Source organism: Passer montanus, unplaced genomic scaffold, assembly GCF_014805655.1.
Source record: "Passer montanus isolate IOZ18808 unplaced genomic scaffold, ASM1480565v1 scaffold116, whole genome shotgun sequence".
Classification (NCBI taxonomy): Eukaryota; Metazoa; Chordata; class Aves; order Passeriformes; family Passeridae; genus Passer; species Passer montanus.
Window position 1 is genome coordinate 1,190,894 of NW_024358278.1, and position 23,348 is coordinate 1,214,241.

General features: G+C 54.1%; 1 protein-coding gene across 2 annotated transcripts; it reads right to left on the reverse strand.

Moving 5' to 3' along the window:
- Window positions 1-743: 743 nt before the first annotated feature.
- Window positions 744-10,589, reverse strand: P2RY2 (purinergic receptor P2Y2). Of its 2 annotated transcripts, none has more exons than XM_039696985.1 (2): window positions 10,380-10,589; window positions 744-3,884 (listed from the first exon to the last, which is right to left on the reverse strand). In XM_039696985.1, the coding sequence occupies exon 2, from the start codon at window positions 3,855-3,857 to the stop codon at window positions 2,781-2,783; it is 1,077 nt and encodes a 358-aa protein (XP_039552919.1). In that variant the 5' UTR covers window positions 3,858-3,884; window positions 10,380-10,589; the 3' UTR covers window positions 744-2,780. The 2 variants fall into 2 exon arrangements, with proteins under 2 accessions (XP_039552919.1, XP_039552918.1); XM_039696984.1 differs by having other exon boundaries at window positions 744-3,864; window positions 10,380-10,586.
- Window positions 10,590-23,348: the final 12,759 nt, after the last annotated feature.

A 23,348-nucleotide genomic window follows, 5' to 3' on the forward strand; every position in this document is an offset into this window, starting at 1 on the left:
TTTGAGCTGCCCAGATTATTCCTGAGCAGACTGCAAGGTGACTTGGCCTCGGTTTGGAATTAACACATCCATGGAGCTGAGTGTGTCCTGAGCCTTGTTTCACTGAGAGAGAAAATGAAAGTCAGGCTGGGGACAAAGGTAAATTGCAAACCAAATGAAAGCTAAGTTGAAACCAAATGTATTTTTTCATGGGGACTGTGGTTAGGCTCAAGAAACCTTCTTCTGGTGTCTGCAGGGGAAAGTGAGGAGCCTCTGAGAACCAGAGGTTTCCAACATCTTGGTTTGGTGGCTTTTGAGTGGCTGGGAGAACTAGAAAAACAAAATAAGTTATGTGGGATGGGAGACTAATTATTCTGAGATTTGTTAATTAATTACTTAGTCTAAAAATTTATTCTTGTCTTCAACAAGAGCAGCCTAGGAGAATCTACCAAGACCATGGAGACACAACCAAAAAAGGCTGGCTATTGAATTTGTCACACTTCAAGGTATTTTGTCCCCTGTGAAGCCCTGCCATGACCACAGCGCTGTCTCTGTACCTGGATTTTTCCAGAACTGGTGGCACCAGCTCCATGAAAATTTTGAATCAAGAGTGGAGATTGAATTCATTGAATTAGATGGAGATCAAGATTCGCAGAGGAGTGGACAGCTGTACCTGGAGCTTAAAATATTTCCATGGCACTCAACAACCCAGTTTCTACCCCCAATACCCATTTTTTTACATACCAGAGGAGACAGCAGAGAAATGCTTGTAGTAGAAATAAACTCATTTACTATCAGAAATCTGAGGTGTTTGCATGTTACAAAAATAAAAATGTACAGTCACTGTCATAAAACTCACCTTTTTTTTTTTCTCTCTAGTATAAGTTAGTGCTTTTACAAACAAAAACAAAAGTCTAGAGCTAGATTTCCAGCTGGTACCACTCCAACTGCTCTGCACTGGCCAGTGGGATCACCTGGGGATGAGGATCATAGAGGGACACCCCTGATGGCACTGGCAGCGCTGCCCAGGGTGGTGGCCAGCTCAGAGGCAGGTGGGATTTCCAAGCAGGACCAGAGGAGGAAACTTTGGGTCTGTTTTTTGTTGAATTATTCAGAGCACGTAACGTGTCCACGCCGCTTTTTTGGCAAGTGTGGGAGACCGGGCAAGGCCTGGCCTGGAGTGATGTTTGTACCAGCTCAGTGCCCTGGCTGAATTCATTTCTCCCAGCTGTTTGTCTCGCCCCAGTGACTGTGCCATGACCCTCACCATCAAGCCAAGCTCCCTTCACAAGAACAAAGGAATAAAGGTGCTGCCATGGTGCAAGTCTGCTCTTAACCCAATCCTATCCCAAACACACTTGAGGGTGGCTCATGCCACCCTACAGATGTCCTATTTGCCTTTGCCTCCTTCCTGTGGTTGTGACATTGTTGGCAGGGACGACCAACATTGGGGGTGGGACCACAGGAACCTCCCAGTTAGCCCGGAATGGTCCCAGTCACCCGTGACTGAACACACCTGGTGACATCATGGTGTGGCTTTGTCTCCACCAAACTTCACAGGAAGGGAGGATGGGAGAAACTAAGGTCTGGGTCTAAGCCAACATCAGTGTTTGCCTAGTCCTGAAGCAGAGCTTTTACAAAATGTGACTCGTCCAGTGCTGCAGCTCAAGCAATTTTCATTTCTGGGGGCAGGAATAATTTCTCCTGGAAACCATGGACCTGGGCTCTCCAACCCAACAACCGCAGGGAAAAACACCACAAGCACCTTCTGGTGAAATGTTCTGTGGACATTTTTTACAAATCCAGGCAGAATGGGGTGAAGCTCAGCACCACTTGCAGCTCCTTAACTCGGGGTTTAGTGCTGGCAAATTCTGTCACCTCTGAGGGACAGCAATGGGGACGTGGCAGCGCTCAGCCAAGGGGATAAACACTGGTCTTTGCTGCTGGGCTGGAAACATGAATCACCAGGAAGAGGATTAAAAAAAAAAATACATGAAGAGCTCACCTTAAATTTTAATGAGCTGGAGATGATTATTAAAGCCAGCAGCTGGAAGCTGCAGGTTCCTAAAAGCTTTTAAAGGGTGACTGCTGCTGTTGGGAAGCACTAATGGGTTTTTTGGAAGATGTTGGCCCCACTGGAGAAACCTACAGGGGACCTGCTCGATGGTACCAGTAAACTCCAGTGGGCTGCTACCAGTGCACTCCAGTGGGATGCAGTGTCCATCAGGTTAATGGGAAGGCAGCCCTTGGAGAGGAGCTGGGAGTCCCATCCCTGCTCTGCCACCTTGAAGCTGGGAGAGCATTCCTGCAGGGATGCAAAGCTGTGGGAGACCCTTTCCTGCTGTGGGTGACACTCATCCTTGACATTTGCATCAAGCTGCTCAGCAGAACTGCAGCTGCCTCTCCTCATCCACCCAAAGCCCTTCGTGCCTTGCCAAGGCACAGAGGAGCTCCGGCTCCCCCTGTGCCAGGCAATCTGCAGACGGAATTCTTTAGGGGCACTTTCTGCACACGGCGTTCTTGCTTTGGAAAATGACTCAAGGCACGATTTCCCCCCCAGATTTGGTCACCTCAGCGTTGATCAGAGGGGCAGGCTGGGATGCAGAGCCAAGGATCAGGGTTCATGTGTGCAACCACAGCTGCACCTTCCTGAAAAAAATACAGCAAAACAAGCAGAGGAGCGCGTTTGACACGCTGGAGAGGGTGCAAGCCCAGGCACCCCAAACACCCAAAGCCTCGGGCCCCAGAGCATCCTGTCCTCCCTTCACAGCCAGGACAAACCCTTCTGCTGCGGGGCAGAGCTAGGATTTCAGATCCTTGGAGAGCGTGTCCGTGTCGCTGCTGGTTCCCAGGTGACTGTTGGGCACGATGCCCAGAGCCACCTCATTCTGAGGCTTCCACGGCACCTTGTTGCCCGCAAACTTCATAAATCGTTGCCCTGCTAAGAAATACAAAATGGGATCCAAGCAGCTGTTGGTGCTGGCCAGGGGACGAGTCACTTTGTAGGCCAAATTGATGGCGTTGAGGGTTTGGCAGCTCAGGTCCCAGCTCCGGAAGGAGTAGTACAAGGTACGAGTGACGTGGAAAGGAAGAAAACAAACAATGAAGACCACCAGGACGATGATGATCATCTTCACCGACTTCTTTTTGGAGCGGGAGAGGCGGGAAATGCCCCGGGTGGGCTGGAGCAGCCGCCGGGCCATCAGGCAGTAGCAGACGATGATGATGAGGAAGGGGATGCAGAAGAGCAGCACCAGCATCACGGAGCTGTAAATGACAAACTGCCCGAAGAGGTCCTTGCTGGACGTGTCGTGGCAGGTGATGGTGTCGCCCTTGGCGCTGGTGGTGACGAAGAAGAGCACGGGGCACTGGCACACCACGGTCACCAGCCACACCAGCACCGACACCCGGCGCGCGTGGCGCACGTGGCCCCACTGCAGCGACTTCAGCGGGAAGCAGATGCCCAGGAAGCGATGGACGCTGATGCACAGCAGGAAGAGGATGCTGCAGTAGAGGTTGGTGTAGAAGAGGAAGCGCACGATCTTGCACAGCCCCACGCTGAAGGGCCAGTTGTCCCCCATGGCGTAGTAGTACACCAGGAGGGGCAGGGACACCACGTAGAGCGTGTCGCTTATGGCCAGGTTGAACATGTAGGTGGTGGAGGCGTTCCAGGTCTTGATCCTGAAGATGAAGGCGTAGAGGGCCAGCAGGTTGAGAAAGAGCCCCACCACACACACGATACCGTAGGAGACGGGCAGCAGGATGTATTTGAAGTCCTCGTCAAACACGCACTTGTAGGGGTTGTCATCTGCGCCACCTGGGTCCAAGGAGCTGTTGGTGACCCTGGTCCAGGCTGGAGGAGTTGTGAGGGTCTCCATCCTCTCTCTGGGGGGAAAGCCAAGAGGCTGTAAGGACATGCAGACAGTGGCTCAAGAGGGCAGCACATCACTGGCCACAGACACCACGGCCTCATGGTGCTGGTGACACAACTGAGTAGTGCCTGGCACGGGGGAATTATGGTCAGGTGGATGAGGTGAGTTTTATTTCACCTCATTTTGCACCTGGAGCACAGAGGAAGAACTGAGCTGCTTTAAAGCCACCAACAAACTCCAGGCCACATGTGGGAGTCCACCTCACAGCTCCTGCAGCCCCGTTCAATGTCCCAAACCGCCCTTCCCACCAGGTTCACACAGAAATTTGGTCTCCTGCATCACAGAACAGGAAAGATGCTCCATTCTGTGTTTAACCAGCCACGAGTGGTGACTCAGCTGAGCGCCATTAAAAATGCATCCTGCTAAATTCCAAGCAGAAAAGATTAGAAAGTGGAATTTCAGCAAGCAACCCTCGTGACTGGCCCCCATTTCAGAGGTCTTCAGCTCCTTCTGGTAGGGCAAACCTCATCACACACACAGGTTCTGCAATCAAACCTTGCCAAAAGGAGCAAGGGGCTCTGCCTGGCTTGGCTGTTGATGAGGATGAAGGGTCTTTAATGGGTTGAGTGTTGGGCTGATGGTGGCCAGGTCACAGTCCTGCCCCCTGGCCTTGAGCCCTGCTTGTGCAGAGCTGGTTTCTGCACAGGACTGATTAGCTGGGATGAGAAAAATGGCCTTGAAAGGGTCTCTGCAGACACACAGAGCCTGGCCTGTCTGTGAGGAGGGACAAGGGCCCTTTTGTGCCCTGGGCTCTGCTGACACGCGATCTCCGAGCGAGCCCATGGGTCAGGAATCAAATTAAAATGCATTTCCTCCCTTCCCGTAAGAGGAGCCGGATTGATGTCCCTGCTGTTCCCTGCCTTACGGGAAGCCTGTGGAAATGGGGGGTTGCAAGGAGACAAATCTAGCCCAGGAGTTCAGGGACCAGCAGCTCCTGCAGGAGAAAAGCTCTGGGGAAAGGTGCCCTTGGAATGAGTGAGAGGGATGTACCCTGACCCAAACCCCACTGGGATTTCAGGGGGAAAAAAGCAATCCCAGCCTTTTCAGGTGAAGGGCTCAGCTCTAACCTGGTGCCACCATGCTGAGGGACAGTGTGGCCATGCCCTTTCTTGCAAAATAAATACCAGATCTGGAGTTATCCTGCCCCCACCTCCAACCCAGGTCCTGTAAGGAAGGAGGCAAAGACAGTCTCCTCGAAGCTGCCAGCCTGGGTGATCTCTCATCCAAGTAAAGCACTTTGTATTAAAAAGCACCTTGACAGCTGTTTGCTGAGGGAGAAGGGATGAAGCGATGCCTCCAGCCCATCACAAGGGGATAACTCCAGTCCTTGCTCTGGGGACTGGATCAAACAACCTGTCCAGAAGTGCCCTGACACCATCCCTGACGATGTTTCCCCAATCCTGCTGCTTTCCCCTTGCAGCAGAGCAGGAACAGGTCGGGCTGAGGCTCACACTTCCCAAGGACAGGGGTGGAAATCACACACACACCAGATAATCTGCAATATCTCCAAAAACCCCAATACAACTTTGGGAACCACTCTGTGATGAAAATCAGGAGCCAGCACTGTCCTGGCCTTGGGGATTTGCTTTTCCTGCACTCAGCTCAGCTTTGCTCCCGTCCTGCTTCCCCCGAGTCCTCAGCAGTGTGGCTGTGGATGGAGAGGGTTAACAGAGCTCTGGCAGATGGGAAAACATTTTCCAGCTGCTGTTCTCCGCAGCTTCTTCCTTCCCTCTGAGCTTTGCAGCTCTGTGGCCAGGCAGAGAGAGGTTGCCCACAGACCTGGCAGCTGATGAAACGGGTTGCACAGGCCACCGTGACCGAGGGAAGCCACACAAGATGCCCTAAAAGGCTCAGGGAAAGGTTACAGAGTTCCAGAGGCTTCAGCCTGGCATGGGATTTCTCCATCCTCCCCTGCACATAACCCAGCACTGGTGGGGGGAGATCACCCTGAATTCTGGCTCATCTTCCCTGAGGAAGGCTCCTGAGACCCCAGTGAGAAAACCCAGCCATAATCCATCTGTAAGCCAAGGTGGGGAATCTCCTCTGGCTGCCCAGGGATGTGCCAAGCCCCTCATCTCCACCTTCAGCACAAGGAGCAAACAGCGTTTGCTGGTTGGTTTGAACGGACCCTTGTCCTTGCTGTCGTGCTCTCCCTCCTTTTCCTCTTGGGAATGCAAAAGCCTTTCTTTTTCCTCTTTTTTCGCCCTAGTTTTGCCCAGAATCCCTGGGACAAAACCTGCTGTGTGTGCTGGGCCCGTGGCTGCAGTCCACCCCCTCACTGCATCCGCAGGGAGCGAGCTGGAGAGGCCAGGGCCAGCCAAGCACAAGAGCTGGCAGCTGGCACTATGGCTGCAGTCCACCCCCTCGCTGCATCCACAGGGAGCGAGCTGGAGAGGCCAGGCCAGCCAAGCACAAGAGCTGGCAGCTGGCACTGCCCTTTGCTGCGCCCACGGGTGGCACGAATGCCAGCTGTGACACCCTGAGCCCCCAGTAGGAACGACGGGAGAGCAAAGGCAGCCACAATCCCTGAGGATGCCAAGCAGGATAAACACTTCTGTGATCCCCAAAAGCAAAGAAACCACGATGCTTTGGTGAGAGCCACCTGCATCTGCCTTGTCACTTCATCTCCCGGCCCTTTCCGAGGTCACAACAGGAGGTTTTTTTCTGTGGCATTGGATGCAGGTGACCAGGCACAGCTTTTTAGGTGCCCTCCAGCCATCCACTCACAGTTTCCTCCATGCTGAACCACAGGTTGCAGTGGCTGGACCATCCCTGTCTCTGCATTGTGGCCTCGGACCTGTTCATCCCATTATTTCTTTTCCCAGAAAACCTCAGTGCCAGAGGATGAAGGCAGCACAGGAGAGGAGCCTGGTGATGAGAGGAACCCAGGCAGATCACTGCCCTCAAATTAAGCACCCACAGGCATGTGCACGTGAAGTCAGCATCCCAAAATGCTCCTGTAACTGAATCTGCCAGGGATATTTAGATCAGCCAGCACGGCAAAGGAGGGGGCTGTCATGGGAGAAGGTCACAGGCAGCTGAGGGATGGGCAGCACTCCACAGGGAGACCACGAGACGGGCACTGAATTTCCAAGTAAAGGCCTTGACTCCTGATTTCTGCCCCATTTTCCAGCATTCCCAGTGCCATCCCAGCCGTGTTTCATGCTGGAATTTGCCAGGGCAGCAGCAAAGTCACTGAAGACAGCAAAGCGCAACCAAATCACGGCTGCGATTAATACGTTTTCACAGGGAGGCTGATGAGGTTTAATTGGCCTTCCCAAATAATTAATGTGGATTAATTTCCCAGCAGGACCTCACAGAGGCAGCCCTTGGCTGTGCCACAGCTCCCATTGTTTTATGCTGGAGGCTGAAACCACGATCCCTCCACGGCATCTTCTCCCTAACTCCCTTCCAAAGGACACACGGAGAACGTGGGTGTTTTCCCTGCCCTAATTCTGAGGCATTCAGTAGACTCATCAAAATCCTCACTCAGGACCAGGAACCACTCGAGACTCTGGGAAGCAAACGACCTGGAATCGTTTTTCACTGCTCTGGGGCTGTGGTTCCAGCCCTTTGTGACCACAAGCAAACAGGCAAGGCGTTCGGGAGCTCCTGTCTGCTGGGAGCTGGGAGACAGGATCCGGCCGAAATCTGAGCCTGCCAAACTGCCTGCTGTCCATCTGCCCCTTCCCTTTGGATCCTTCCTGCCACGGTCACCTTCAGAGCCTTTCTCCTCCGGGCTGGCCCCGGCCACCAGCGTGGGCTGAGGATCTTCACAGCAGTTCCAGCTCCACCATCCCCAGCGCTTCTCTCCAACAATCCCAAGGCAAAAACTCCAAAAATTCATTTCCAGGACAGCCAAGCAGCTTTATCCATCTCCCTGCCAGACAACATCCCTCCTTTATCCCTGCTGGGTGTGATCTACCCCCTCCTCCATCCCAAACATAGCCAGAACACCTCATTTAAACCAAAACCTTGCAAAGGATCTGTATTTCTGTCCCTACCAAAAAGCACCTTTGGAGGGCAGCTCCACTCCAGAAATGCTGCCTCAGTTTCCCCTCCTGTCAGCAGGCTGAGAAACAGCAGAGCTGAATTTGTTTTCTCCGTGAAAAATATTTTTATGGGGGTGTTTTGGTTTCCTAGAAGGTTTTTCAGTAACTTGATGCAAGCTAAAAAGGGGAGAGAAAGTCTGGAGAAAAGATATAACAAGTTTAAAAGAACTTTATGACTTTGTTTGGAGGTCAAATAAAAGGTTTTGCTTTGAGAGAAATCCCTTCTTCTGGGAATTTCTGGTTTCCCCCAAGAAACTCCCTGAATCAATCTCCCTTCCAGCTTTTGCTTCCCTGGGGGTACCAAAACCTCCTGCCTTGCTCCACACCATGGGAAATCAATCGGGATTAACCAAATGTGTGGCTTTAAAGTGAATTAAGAGAGAGTTAAAACTATCAGTGACAACGGTAATTAAGGCCACCTTCATTCAGTTGAACCTGACTCAATTCCCAGCACGGCAGAGCTCTGGGGATGGATCCTTCTGGAAGCAAACATCAACCCTGGCCAATATTTAATCCCTTCATCAACACTTCCCTTCCTGCTTCAGCAAAGCTGATGGTCCCTGCCTGTTTTTCCCTGCTGTGGGATAGGGGCAGATCCTATTTGACCCCTAAAACTTCCAGTTTTAATTATTCCACGGGGGAAACCGAGCCCTTGCATCCTTTAGGCTTCCTGGAGGTACAAGGTGGTGTTTCTGCCAGGAGTTTGACTTTGCTTTTGTCCTCCATGACCTGATGGAGGAAGGAACAGTCAGAGAGAGGAGTGTGGGGCCAGCTTCTGGCTGATTTGGTAACCCTACAAGCTCCATATGTGGGAGAAAGGACATTTCCATGGAGACCTCCCAGCCTCCTGCCCACACCAAGGGAGTCACAACCACCCTGGAAAAACCAAAGGCACTCAGGGGGGACAACCAGGATAACACAATTACCGGGCTCCACCACCAGGAAACCCCACAGGGTTTGGGGGATAAATTTTTTGCTCCACAGGCAGCATCCCGTGGAGGCAAGAGGGTCTTTGCCCCAGGGGTGGCTCCCAGTCAGGTTTTAGTGGGGGCTGCTCAGCACTGAGGAGGGAGCCCGGCAGCACGCTCGGCTGCCAGAGAACTATTCGTGGCTTTGGTTTTGTGCCAACAACCCGAGATAAAAATCGCACTGGGCAGAGACAGGATAAAGTCACTCAGTGCCACGGCCGTCAGAAATCCTGCTGGAGCTTTTATAACCCGCTAAGCCCCGGGATGTGGCTGTGCTTTGGGGCTCAGAGCATTTTGGGGTCTCTCCCTTTGCACTGCAGCCCCTTAACCTATCAGCCACTAAGCCTATCAGTTGAGGGAAAACAAGAAGAATTTGGTGGTAGTGAAACGGCCCAATTTTGGCAGCAGCAACCACGAGCTAGGGCCACCATCCCCCAGTGTTGGTGGCCCCCCAGAGCTGGGTTTGCTGCTCCTCACCTCCTCTGTACAGGAAGGCAGCGGGTTGCCAAATGGCTTTTGCAATAAACTGATAAGAAAAACTGGAACAGAAAGAGAAATGAGACGTTTTGCCCCTGAAGTTGTTCCCGCAGTGATGTCAGCCAGTGCCCAGCTAAGGGCAGAAGGGTGTTTTGGGTGTTAGGAGGTGCTAGAAGGAGTCAAAAAGTTTGAAATGAGAGTATCACCACTGCAGTGTAAATTAAAACACTCCCAAATAAATTACATAGGGAGCCCGGCAGGCAAAGAGGTGGAAAAACACGCGGAGCAAAGCAGGGAGTCAGCTCCACGGTTTAACCTGAGCTGCGTACAGGAAATCACGGACAAACAGCCAGCGAACTCCCCGGGGAAGGGAGAAACCGAGCAGCATAGATATAATTGTGAATTAAGGCATTACAAATCCAACAATTCAGGCAAAGAGGAGCAAAAGGAGCAGGAGGCTTCCCTGAGTGCCCAGTTTGAACCATTTGTGCCAGCACCCTGCCATGCCAGCGACTCCCTGCCGGCTGCTGGTGCCACTGCCCCGTCTTGGGGCACTTTGGGGCTTGAGAGGGGGACAGCAGGAGGGTCGGGGCTCGGCTCTGTCCACGCAGTGCCCCACTCGCTGCTCTGGGTGCGCGGGGACAATGTGCCACCCGCGTCACCCGGACGGCAACAAGTGCCACCACCTCCGCGAGTACGTGCATGTGTGTGTGTGTCCGTGTGTAGGGGGCTGTGTGCGTGTCCCACCCGTGCGTGTCCCCAGTCCAAGTGTGGGCATGTCCCCACTCCCCCGTGTGCGTGTCCCCACTCCCACCCCATCCACGAGTTTCCCACCCGAGCCAGGAGGTCGCCTCCTGTCCTTCCTTGTCGTGGGCAGGACACGCACCCCCACATCCCCCCACGATCCATGATCCATGTCCCCCCCACGATCCATGATCCCCGCATGTCCCCGCACGTCCCCCCGCGCTCACCGGGCGATGCCGAGCCGGGGGCTCCGTGCCGGGGGTTTAGCGCCGATCGCCCCGCTCGGGAGGCCGTGCCATGCCCGGCCCCGGTCCTTCCCCCGCTCCCGGTGCCGCTCCCGGTGCCGCTCCCGGTGCCGGTGCCGCCGCGTGTGAGCCGGGCCGGGGCGGGCGCGGGGCTGCACCGCCCTCCCGGCGCTGGGAATGGGGCTGGAACGGGGCTGGAACGGGGCAGGACCGGGGCCAGAGCTGCCCCGCCCGGGGCCGGGACCGCCCCTTCCCCCGGGGACGGGACAGGAGCTCACCTCCCGGGATGGGAACGCGCGTGGGATCGGGACAGGAGTCCGGCCGCCCCCTCTTTCTCCCTCCGGGATGGCACCACTGTGGATGGGGTCGGGATTAGGGCTAGGGTAGGATCCCCCGCTCCCTGCCCCGGAGATGGGAGTGTGGATGGGATTGGGGCTGGGCACCGAGCGCTCTGCCCTTTCTCCCCCGGGAATGGGAGCGGGATTAGGGCTGGGACAGGAGATCCCCCTCCATCCTGCAGAAATGGGAGCGTGGATGGGAGCAGAATTGGGACTGACACTGGAGACAGTGAGTGCTCCCCGAATCCTCCCCGGGGTTGGGGCCAGAGTTAGGGCAAGGACAGGACCCCTCCCACCTCTCTGCCCCGGGAATGGGACCAGACGCACTTCCAGGGGCGCTGGGACCGGGACTGATGGCAGGACTGGGATGCTGGGACTTTTCACCATTGCTGGATCCAGGAGGACACGGCTGAAGGTTTGCTCGAGGCGTGCTCCTTGCTGTGTCCCTCTGCCCTGCTGTCCCCACAGAGCCCTGCGGGACACAGCCTCCCAGCAAGCTGAGCAGGGCCACCACCATCCCCTGCCCTCTCCCGCAGCTGGCTCCTGCCCCGGGGAAGCAGCGGCCAGGTCCAGCCCAACCTTCCTCCTTCACCTGGGAGAGAAACCTTGGGATCTGCAGGGCTGCAGGAGCAGGCACAGCCCCACGGGATGACGTGCAGGTGGCCCAGTTGTTTTCCACCGCCGCGAGCCCCGGTGCTCCCCCGAGTATTGCCCATCTGTGTCCCTGGGTGACAGCCAGATCCTCCTTCCCCAGCTGGAGCTGATTTCATCTGGGGGTCCCTGGGCCCCCTGGATGTGGCTGGGGGGCCATGAAGCCCCTGACGGAGGAGGGGAAGGACACCAATGGCATCTATTATTCAACAGCAGAATGTGGCAGCTGGCTAAGGAGGCATTTAGAGGATATGAACTCCTGGCATGGACACAGTGCTGCAGAGATTTTGCTCACGGACCTCCATGCCAGAAAAGAGAAAAAACAAAAAAAAAAATTCCTGTTTCCTTCTGATGTAATTTGTTTGAGGAGGGAAAACAATACATCACATCGCAGCTATTTGGGGCTGATAAGGGAGGAAGGACAGGCTCTCAGAGGGAGGGAGATGCCTGGGCAGAGCTGCTGAGTGAGGCTCAGCTGGGTAAAGCTGCCCAGCAGTGCCCTGGCTGCTGAGTCCAGCCCATCCCTCCTGGATTTGGAAACACTTCTTGGGCAAAGCTTGGGTTCACCCCACCACAGCAGCTTGGTTTCATCCTCCAAATCCTTCGCCCTCCCAAGGAGGGATGATGTGCAGAGGTGATGGATGATGTGCAGAGGTGATGGATGATGTCCAGGGAGTTGTGGCTGTCCTTGCAGGAGCTGTGACCCCATCAGCAGCCCTTGCCTGACGCCATCTCCCCCAGCCTGCTCCTCCAAGGTCGGAGCACCTGCAGCTCTTCCTCTGCAGGATAAAGCCAAACAACTCAAAAACAAGAGGCAGGCGCCTTCCTCATCTCCAGGGGTGATTAATTGTGGCCAGGCCAGCTGCAAGGGCTGCTTGGCAGCTGGGTGCCTCAGCAGGCCAGAGATGTTTTTCTGAAAGCTTCTTTGGAGCGGGGAAGTGTCCCCTGGAGAGCCCTCTTCCCATCAGACCTTCCCCGAGCCTGGTTGAAGGCCCAGCAGCTTCCAGCAAGCAGGAGCTTCCCATCTTCACTGCTGGAAAAAACTTTCCTTGCCCTTCTTTTTGCTTTTTCTCCTCTCGTTTGGGCGTGAGGGAGGTGGAAGGAGGGTCTCAACCCTATCCCACCTTGCTCATTTCTGTCCTTCCCGCACCTATCACCCAGGGCACCCAAATCTCCATTTCCCAGCTCCACAGCAGCCCAAGGAGGAGGCAGATGTTTTAAATCCTATTGAAAAGCCAATGATTTGTGCAGCTGCAGAGCAGAAGACAGAGGCGATGCCCAGTGAGCTGGCCTGGAAAGCAGCCCCACGTTTCCCTTCGCCGCTTCATTTTTCAACTGTTTTGGCAGCCCGGCAGGTTTCTAAGACACTTTCAAAACATTCCCATGTTGTCTAGCAGGCAGGAATGTGATACAGGAACGGGTGGACCGGGAAGGTCAGGCTGGCCACAGCAGAGCCTGCGCTGCACCCATGGGTGCAGCTCAAACACACCGGCAGCAGCGCTGGAGACAAGCTGGCATGTATCAAATCTCTCTTCTTTTTTGCCCCTTATTTTCTTTTTAAAGCCTTAGGTGCAGCAAGGAAGACAGTTTGGGTGTGTTGGGCTGAGCCTGCAGCCCTGCCCTGTGTGACTGGGCTTGCAGGAGGGACAGCCCATGGGAGCAGATGTGACTTTGCAGCTTCCCAGGATGCCTGGATTCTCCCGGGATTCTCCCTCTGGGATGTTCAGGACCACCACCACCTTTCAAGGGGCAGCAAAAGCCAAGGCAGCTGGAGAAGGAAACCTCTGTGCACGGTGCCCTTGGGGTGTGCTGGAGATGAGGTCAGGTGGGGCTGGAGAGAGGCATGGGAGCACCTTTCTAGCAGCCAAACAGGGTGGGTTGGTTGGAGGTGGGAGCTGGGGCTGGAAAACTCAAGAGTCCTGGAATTAGCAGGGTTGGAAAAGCCCTCTAGCATCATGGAGTCCAACTGCTAACCCAGCGCTGCTGTGTTCACCCCTAAACCACGTCCCCAGGTGCCACATCCACACATTTCTTGAGCAGTTCCAGGTACTGTGACTCCACCACTTCCCTGTTCCAATGCCTGACCACCCTTTCAGACAAGGAACCTTTCTGAATATCCACTCTAAACCTGCCCAGTAACCTGAGGTCTGGACCAGGAGCCAGTCCCTCTGTCCATCCCTCATCCCCACAGGCTCTGGGGGAGCCCTCTGAGGCTGCAGCTCCCAGGAGGTGGTGCTGGCTGGGTGCTGAGCACAGGGACACACTTTCCTCCCCTTTCCACCCTTTTCCCACTGATCCCTTGAACAGGAACTGACAAATGGACCCAGACAGGGCACAGGGGACCTTTGCTGTCTCCGTGGGGAAGAGGGATTTGGAGAAGACCATGTGGGGCTCTCTGGGGCAAGCAGCTGCAGGCAGTGAGCCTTGAGCACATTGCTTCAGTGCAGGGAGGGCTTTGCTCTGTGGCTGTGGCCATCTGGGTGTGGATTTTCTCTTCTCCACCAGCGGTTGGGGATTTTTATTTTAGCCCAGCTTTCGTTTCCTCCCCACTGAGGGCATGTGATGTCTCTCCCCGCCTCCTCCTCCTCACCATCAGGAAGGTGATGGAGGTGCCACTCACTTTTCCTCCCAGCTCCTGCATAACCCAGGTGTTTTGGAGGGGTTTTCAGACTCCAAGAGCATTTTCCCCCCTCAGGATGATGCTTGCAAAGAGGATGCTGCCCCAACCCCCCAGGCAGCAGGAGCTGCCTGCCAGGCCTTAAACACAAGCATCCTGTTGTGGCCAGAAGTGTTTGTGCTTTTAGAAAGACCATAAATAAATAAACCACCTCACACCAGGGCAGGTGTGTTAAAATAAACCCATAGGCTTGGGCTGTGTGTGCTGTGGGTTCCCAGATATGGTTCTGCTCTGCAGCCTGTGCAGGGAGGGAGGGAGGGGGGTCACAAAAAAATCACAAAACTCAACGAGGACAGCTCTGGCAGGGTCATCTCTGCTTCTGCTGGCCCCATTGATGGCTTTCTTAGGAGCAGAGATGCTGAGTTTTCTGCCAGATTTCATGACACTTCCTCTTCCTCTGGGACTGCCTTGAAAATAGTAAATAAGACAGATTTATATTAAAAAAAAAGTAAACAAACCCATTCAAGGTTTTATTCAAGAGGCTTTGAGCAAGTTGCCAACAGCAGGAGCTGCTGGAAGAGGTGTCCTGGAGGACAGAACTTGGTGCTGGAGGAGGTTTTGCACTGATCCTGGCATTCAATAACACAAGTAAACACATGTCCTCAAACAAATCCTCCTAAAACCAGCAGCAGAGACCCATCCACGTAATGGTCCCAGCCTAAAATAGTGCTGGGGGTTCCTGAAAAAGGCTCCTTTCTCCTCATTTCTCTATTTGCAGAGCTGCTGAGGAGCTGTGCAGGAGTGGCCCCAGCTGTGCCTGGATCCCTGGCAGCAGCTTGGGATTCAATGGGCATGGGCAGCTGGATTGTGGGGTCCAATCACCCCCAAATTTTGTGGGGTTACAGCTTGGCTGATCCCCAGCAGCTCAGCCTGGGGGTCAAACACAGCCTGGCACCAGGATGGATTAACGCCAGCTGGAGTTTGGTTCAAGGGATGGGGTGGCAGGGCCCCCATGGCACCCCATGTCTTCTATTTTTCACCTGATCCTCATGAAATCCACAGCAAAGAAAAGCCCCAGAGATGCTCAGGAGCAAGTCCCCATTGGTGCTGGAGTAGAAGCCATTTTCCAGTAGTTTTGTTGGCCATTATTTTTGCTGTCAGCTCCCAGCAGTGAGACCATGGAGAGCAGCACAGGGTCCCACCCTGGAATCTCTTTGTTTAAAAAAAAAAACAAACCAAAACACAAACTTGTTCTCACTATGGGACTTTTGAAATCACTTCCTTCCCCTCCTGCTCCACAACAACCTTTGTGTCCTCAGGGAGATTCCCTCAGAGACACCCCCAGGGATGGCCCTGGACCCCAGAAAGCCACTGCTCCCTGGGGGTGCCACACAAGGGGGGTGATCCTTATCCAGAAAACAGGAGCTTTGCTCAGCCCCAGTGAGTCCAGCCCCTGCCTGGAGCCCCCTTGGAGATGTCCATCTAAATGACATTCAGATAAATTTTATTTGAATTAAATTTTCAAACGGGTGAAAGAATCACACCAAGTGTCTCCTCAGAGCCCCAAGCTGATCATGTGGGGATTTGAGGGATGGGCGGGGATGGGGAGGGCACCATTACACCTTCCCAATGTCCCAGCAAGCCTCCTGGGTGACCCATCCTGCTGCCTGCCCTTTGGGAGAAGGTTGGTGATGTCCTCCTACGCTCAGGTCATCCTTTAGTGGCTTCCCCATGGATGCAAACCCTGTTGGAAGAAAACCAGCATTAGATCTGCTTTGACTGTCAGTAAAAATAATGGAATCATAGAGGCTGGAAAAGACCTTAAACACCATCAGGTACAACCATTCCCCCAGCACTGCCAAGGCCACCACTGACCCATGTCCGACCATCAGGTACAACCATTCCTCAGCACTCCCAAGGCCACCACTGACCCATGTCCCCAAGTGCCACATCCACACAGCTTTAGATCCCTCCAGGGATGGGAACTCCAGCACTGCCCTGAGCAGGAAAACCTCCCTGCAGAGGATGGATGCAATTCAGCTTCTCCATTTTAAAATGCCCTCCATCATCATTATGTATTCTAAAATCGCTTTTTCCTGTATTTTTTTGTCATTTAACACACCAATTAGACCCAAACTGGGCTGAGGAGTGCAGAGTTCTGTGACCAACCCCTGCTTTCCCGGCTGGAGCAAAGAGGGAAGGTGGGGAATTGTGTCCACATGGATTTGCCCCAGCCCAAAAAGGGAGCCCAGCCCTGAGGCTCGTTCCCAGCTGGAGCCCTTGTCAGGAGGCCAATATTGTTATCTAGGGCCTGGCTGGTGTTTCTCCTTTGGCCCTTTGCCACTGCAGTTAAAATATCTCTCCCACCACTCCCAGCATGTAAAGGTCACGTTCCAGAGATTAATCCGGAGTCTCCCAGGCCGCCTCCTTGGCTCGGGATCCCTGCTGGGACAGACAGCCTCGGGATGCTGGGTGTGCACTCCCAGGGCTGGAGATCCCCTGGCCAGGAGTGGCCCTGTCACCAGCACCAGCTCCAAGGTCCCCCAGGAGCTGGACATGGAGCTATGGACAATTCTGAGCTAAACAGGAGCCAGTTCCCCCATGTCAAATGGTTAATTCCATGCAAATCTGCTCCCAGCCCTCAGCCAAGCAGTCCTGGGAAGTCCAAGTTTGCAAAACAAGCTTTGGAGGCATCCAGAGTTTGTTTGACAGGTCTTACAGCTGGCCCTGCACTTGGTTTTTGTCCAAACAAGTCCTGGAATGATAAGAAAGGGTTTCCAAGTTAAATACAAGAGGAGAGTGATTGAGTGCTTAATGAAATCAGAGGGACTCTCTCCAAATGAAGGGATAAGTTGTGCCTAAGGAGCAGAGGATGTGTGAGCAAGGAGAGATGGAAGGAGAACAGAAATTCCATGATCCCCAGGGATAGATAAGTGGAGAGTCTGTGGCCCAGGAGATGGGAAGGACAGCGGGACCTGTAGTGTGTCCTCCCTCTGCAGAGACAAACCTTCACACCAGCACCATTTTCCCGGCTGGATGGACCAAACCTGCAGCACCCAAATGTGCAGGAGCAGCTCAGGACAACACAAGGGTTCCTGCCCCAAATCTCCAAGGGCTGCTCCTGGTGTCAACAGGGCTGTTCCAGAGGGGTGATGGTGGTGCTCCCTGGAACTGCTGCCTTCATTCTCTTCTCGTGATAAGGAGACCTCTTTGGGGAAGTCTTGGTTATCCTGGCAGCACTGCTGGCGTGGTCACCTCTGACATTCCAGGCTGCGGATAAGGGAAAACTGTTCCACCACAAGCGGCTTGTGAGACCTCTGTCCTGGGGGCTTTTTGAGACCCAACTGAATAAAGCCCTGCCTAACCTGGTCTGACCCTGCCATGACCAGGAGGTTGGACTGAGACCTCCTGAGGTCCTTTCCAGCCCAACTTATCCTGTCATACTGTGATCCAAGGATCCCAAACGACAATAGAGCAGCATCATGGCCTGGTCTCCTGTGGCTCCACCGATCCAAGGGTCTCTGTCACAGACTGGGGCAGTCATGGGGAGTTTTACTGAGGCCAGCAGAAAGTCAGATCCCTTTCTTTTGGCTTCTACAAGAACTTCCATGAAATCCACTATGTCTGGGCTCTGAACCCTCCAGCAGGTGACATTTAATGACACTCACCTCGGGCTGGTAGCTGTCATTAAAACTGAACCATGCAGCACCAAGAGAGTCTCACTGTGGCTGGGATCTACCTCTTCCTGCTTAGGAAACCCCATGAGGAAGACCCTTCCCTTAGCTAGGAGCCTGCAGGTGTTTCCTGATGATTCCAGGCGTGGGGACTGTCCAAGCTGTCCCTTTCAATGAGTCAGACGTGGGGTGTCCACGGCAAAGTTTTGGAGCCACAGATGGAACCCTCAGGGCTCTGTGATTTTTTAGAACAAATAGATCATCTGATAAGAAAACCCCAGGCACGGGTAATTTCGGGAGCAGGTATTTCCAGGGGAAGTGGATGGAGATTTCTCTGCAGATAGATAATCACCAGGGAGAGGGATTGCCTGCAGCTTACACAGGAGTGAGTCACTCACCTTCCTGTGGCAGCATTGGCACTCCATGCGCTTCTCCCTTGTCAGGAGGCCGCTATTTTGGGATACAATGCTACAATGCTCTGCTCCTTCCCGTGTCCCTCAGGGCCAGCAGCGTGGGCTGGGGCATCCCCAGCACAGTGGTGACCCTCCTCACCACCCTGGCTCTGTGATTCCAGCTGGGAGCAGGGGGAATTTGGGCAGCTCGGGGCAAGGCTCAGTCCTGGTGCTGACCAGGACACAGGGGAATGGCTTCCCACTGCCAGAGGGCAGAGTTAACTGGGATATTGGGAAGGGTGGGGAGGCCCAGAGAAGCTGTGGCTGCCCCTGGATTCCTGGCAGTGTCCAAGGCCAGGCTGGACAGGGCTTGGAGCAGCCTGGGATGGTGGAAGTTGTCCCTGCCCTCTGGCAGACAGAGGATAAAGTGAGACAGAGGATACAGGGCAGGATTGTGGGACCAGCATCCACAGGAACTGGGGCATGGGCTCTGCACCACATCCTGGCCTTCTCAGAATAACTGAGGCTGGGGGGTCTCTGCTCCAAGCCTGACCTTCAATGAGATCAGGTTTTGTCAAGGACAGGCTTGACTGCCTCCAAGGATGGAGATTTTCCTGCTCCCCAGTGAGACCTCCCAGCTCCTCCATCAGCCCTGCCTCTCCCAACCCAGCCATGCTCCCCAAGCTTGTTCTGCTCCCAGACTCCCTGAGCATTCCCATTCCATCATGCAGGTGGTTACAGGAGTGATGGAGGCTGTCCAAAGAGCTCTTGAGCCTGTCCTGGCCCTCCAGGACTCCCTGGAGCGTGCAGGAGAGGATGTCCTGCAGTGGCACATGGCATGTGTGGGATCAAGAGCCCACAGCCAGCATTGGGTTAACCCTTCACATCCCTTCTCCTCTGGCTGTCCTGCTGTTGGAGGACAGCGCTAGGCCATGTCCCTGTACCTCCCAGTGACATCCTGATGTCACCTGGTGTCCCCAGGATGCCAGTGAGGAGTGAGCAGACCCTTGGGGAGGAGTGGGATGAGGGGATGCCACAGAGGGCTGAGAAACATGGGTAAAGCAGGTTGGTCCAAGGGACAGCCTACCCCTGGGAAATGCCTTTTGTCATGGGAAAAGGGATGCTCAGAAGACAAAAAATGTTCCCAGATCCTGGCAAAGGCAACCTGCACTCCCAGGCAGGGCTTCCTTCCCAACCTTGGCTGCCGAATCCATCTCACCTGGGGCACGGAGGTGTCACCAAAGTTCATCTCAGCTTGTGCAGGAGTGGAGTTCCCATGTCCTGCACACCCTGACGTGCTCCCCAGATGCTCTCCCAGGGCTGGGAGGGCAGCAGGGGGCTGCCCAGGGCGTTCCCAGCTCGGAGGGTTCCGCGTGGCGTCGCGTTCCAGCCCGCGCCGGGACACGCCACGGCCGGCAGCCAAGCGTGGCACAGCAGGTGACTCAGAGCAGCTCTGCAGCTCGGCCAGCCCTGCCTGGCATTTCTGGGAGTCTGGGCATGTAGAGCAGCAAACACGGGCAGCGCAGTGTGCCTGCCAAGTCGGCGGCAGCAAGGGTGGAAAATCCTAATTTTCACGGTTTAGGTGCATCCAGGGCACGCCTGGGAGATGTGGGGCTGGGGTGGTGCAGTTGTGCTGGTGCAAATGCTGGCCAGATCATGGAATCATGGAGTGGTTTGGGTGGGAAGGGCCCTCAAAGATCATCCAGTGCCACCCCCTGCCATGGGCAGGGACAGCTTCCACTATCCCAGGTTGCTCCAAGACTCATCCAACTTGACCTTGGGCACTTCCAGGGATCCAGGGGCAGCCACAGCTTTTCTGGGCCTCCCCACCCTCCCAGGGAACAATTCCTTCCCAATATCCCAGTTAACTCTGCTCTCTGGCAGTGGGAAGCCATTCCCTGTGTCCTGTCCCTCCAGGCCTTTGTCCCTCTCCAGCTCTCCTTTAGGCACTGGAAGGGGCTCTGAGCTCTCCCCAGAACCTTTTCCTCTCCAGATTGAACAGCCTGGCCCCAGAGCCCTTTTCCTGAGCTTTCTTAAGCCACACATTCCCAGATAGGCACCTTCTCTCTGTAGGGCCAGTATAAAGCTTAACCAAGCTCGTGTTTATGCCTCCAAGTGCTGGGACTTTCCAGATTGAAGATCTGCATTTGTGGATGGGCAAAGCAAATGGATTAAGTATTTCATGAAGTTAAAAGCCGGCACAAATTCTTGTTTCATTTCCCCTGTGACTCAGAGATGAACACTCACTGCCTGGCATGGCTCTCGTGTTTGCCACTGCTCCCCATCAGCTGTTCCTGGGGAAAAAGAACCTTTCCCAGGGCAAGAGCAATGCTTTCAAAGCAGGAAAAGCAATTTTGGCAGGAAAATCACAGGTCTTCATAGTGGAAAGGGGCTGGTTTCATGCAGGTGATGTACAAGCCCAGCTGCCAGCTCAGCTGAGCCCAGGGTTATTTAGAACTACAGAATCATTAATGTTGGGAAAGCCCTCTAAGGTCATTGTGCCAACCATTAACCCTGACCCTCTGTGTTCACCACTAAATTGTGTGTCCAAGTGCCCTAATTCTGTGCTGATAATCCACTAGGGCTGAACAAACTCAAATTTGGGAGGGCAACATGAGGCTGTTCTCTGCCTTTTGATGAGAAACCAGCACAGAATTTGTATCTGTAAAGGGTTTGTTGCTGCTTTCTGGTGCTCAGGCTGAAATCAGTAATCCAAGCTCACAGGAAAATCAAACCACTCAATAGATCTCAATTTTTTTACATTGGGATATTAAATTAGGGGATTGCTTGTTGTTAAAATGCTTTGATTGTGTCTTACAGCCATAATGCTCCAGGAGAATAAAAATCTCTGGGGCCCTTTCTTATTCTCTTTCACATTTTGGGCTTTTCACCTTTCAAAGCCTCACCCTCCAAATAACATCATTTCACTGGCACAAACACGCAGCAGAGGATAAAAACTGGCAGGAGTGGGGTTGATCTCTGTGCCTTTGCTCTTTTACAGCAGGGATGAACCACTTGTGCCCCCAGGATGGAGCTTTGTGGTCACCTTGCTTCAGCAAGCAGGATGCTGCAGCCCAGAGCATTATCTCTGGGAAACAGAGAGGAATAGGAATTAAATTGGCTGGCGACACATCAGTACATTGCTCCCACCACTTCTCCTTCATTCAGGAAGTCTTGGTTCCCCTTTGTGTGTGAAGATCCAGCTCTAAACCCACGTTTCTCCCACACCCACCCTCCGGACGGAACATGCCAGGCCACGCACAGAATGGGCAAAAAAGTGCTGAAATTGGCTTATGCCACACTTTCAGCTCCGTGCCCAGTTTCACTTCCTTCCTAGCCTTGGCAGAGATGGGTAACTCCAAGATCTCCATGGCTGGTGACCTCTAAGGCCACATATTCCTCTCCTTCTGTCTGCATCAAGGACCTCCCTCCTCATCCAGGTCCAGTCTCCTTACAAAAGAAGATTTCTTAGGAGCTTCCTCTGTTTCCTTAAAGGCACCCAGCGTCAGGGAAGACTTGACAGAGACACTTTTTGTTTGGAAACTTTTGTTAGAAAAGGGAATCTGTGTAGGATTTTTCCCTTTATTCTTCACCATGAGGGTGGGCAGGCCCTGGCACAGGTTTTCCAGAGAAGCTGTGCCTGCCCCTGGATCCCTGGCAGTGTCCAAGGCCAGCCAGGCTGGAGCAATTTGGTTTCGTGGGAGGTGTCCCTGCTCATGGCAGGGAGTGGAACTGGATGAGCTTTAAGGTCTTTTCCACAAACCATTTGGTGATTCCATGATTTGAGGCTGCATCCAGATCCCAAAGTTTGCAATTCCCCTTGGTGGAACAAGAGCCAAGCTCCCAGGCTTCACAGCCGGGAGTGTTGGAGGTTGGAAAGGGCTTTTCTTCAGCAAGGACACTGCTTCTGCCCTGCTGCCCTGGCTGCAGGAAGAGAGGTGGAAAAGGGATTTTTAAAGATGAATGGAGGTGCCTGCATAAGAAACTCAGTGCCAGGGTGGAGGGGATGGCTAGTGCTGATAACCAGGGCTGGACTGGGATGTGGCCCAGTAAGGAACACAGGAAAGGAGCCATCCCTGGCCAGCCCAGCAGCTGGGGGCTGATACAGACCCTGTGCAGCTGAGCCCCAGGGACAGCAGTGCTCTGATAAGGGCAGGGAGCAGCCAGGGTCTGGCATCTCCATCATCCTCCTGCTTTGGAGGTCAGGCAGCTCTTCCCACAGCACCCCTGACCCACACATGTCTGCTCTGGATGTGCCCTTCCTGACACCCACCATGGATGCAGGAAGCAATCCAGCAATCCCCTTCCCTCTGCTGCTGTAAGTGAGGAGGAAGAGGGCTCCGACATCTTCTGCCAGCCACACAACAGCCTTGAGCCCTGTGAAACTCCTGCTCCCAGAACTGCTCTCAGACACATCTTTGTAGAAAATGAACTCCCTTCAGGTGGTTATCCACTCTCTGTCCAAGACAGGATTTTTCTCAGCTGCCCTAGAGGGATCACAGAATCACAAAATGGGTCATACTGGAAGAGACCTCAGAAATATAAAATTTCTAAAGTCAGGAAGGACCTGCAAGACCATCAAGTCCAGCCATTACCCAGCATCACCATTTTCACCTATAAACCACATCCCCAAGTGCCACATCCACACATTTCTGAACACTTCCAGAGATCCAGGGGCAGCTACAGATTCTCTGGGCACCCTGAGCCAGGGCCTCACCACTATCTCAGGGAGCAATTCATTCCCAATATCCCATCTAACCCTGCCCTCTGGCAGTGGGAAACCATCTCCCCTTGTCCTGTCACTACAAACCTTGTCCAAAGTCCCTCTGGAGCACCCTTGGAGCCCCTTTAGGCACTGGAAGGGGCTCTAAAGTCTCCCTGGAGCTTTCTCCTCTGCAGGCTGAAGAGGAGACTCCGAGGAGATACTCAGCCCTCCCCATCTCCGCCCTTCACATCCACCTGCAGACAAAAATACCCGGCGGGAGCAGGCAGGGATGGAGCTGGCCGGGGACAGACAGTGCTGGGATCACAGCAATGTGCCCCGGCGAGTTTCGGGTTACACATTAACGAGAGAAGGGGGAGAGAGGGGAGAGGGTGACGCACGAGCAGGCAGGGAATTTATAGCAGGACTGCCCACTGGACAGCCTCATCCTGATGTGCTCCTGGCAGGATGCTGTGACACGCTGAGACTTTTGGGATCAGAGCTGTCTCCAAAAGGCCAGAGCCAATTTGCAGTAGGATTTGTCAGCCTGGCAAGCTTGTACTCCCAAGGAAGGTGT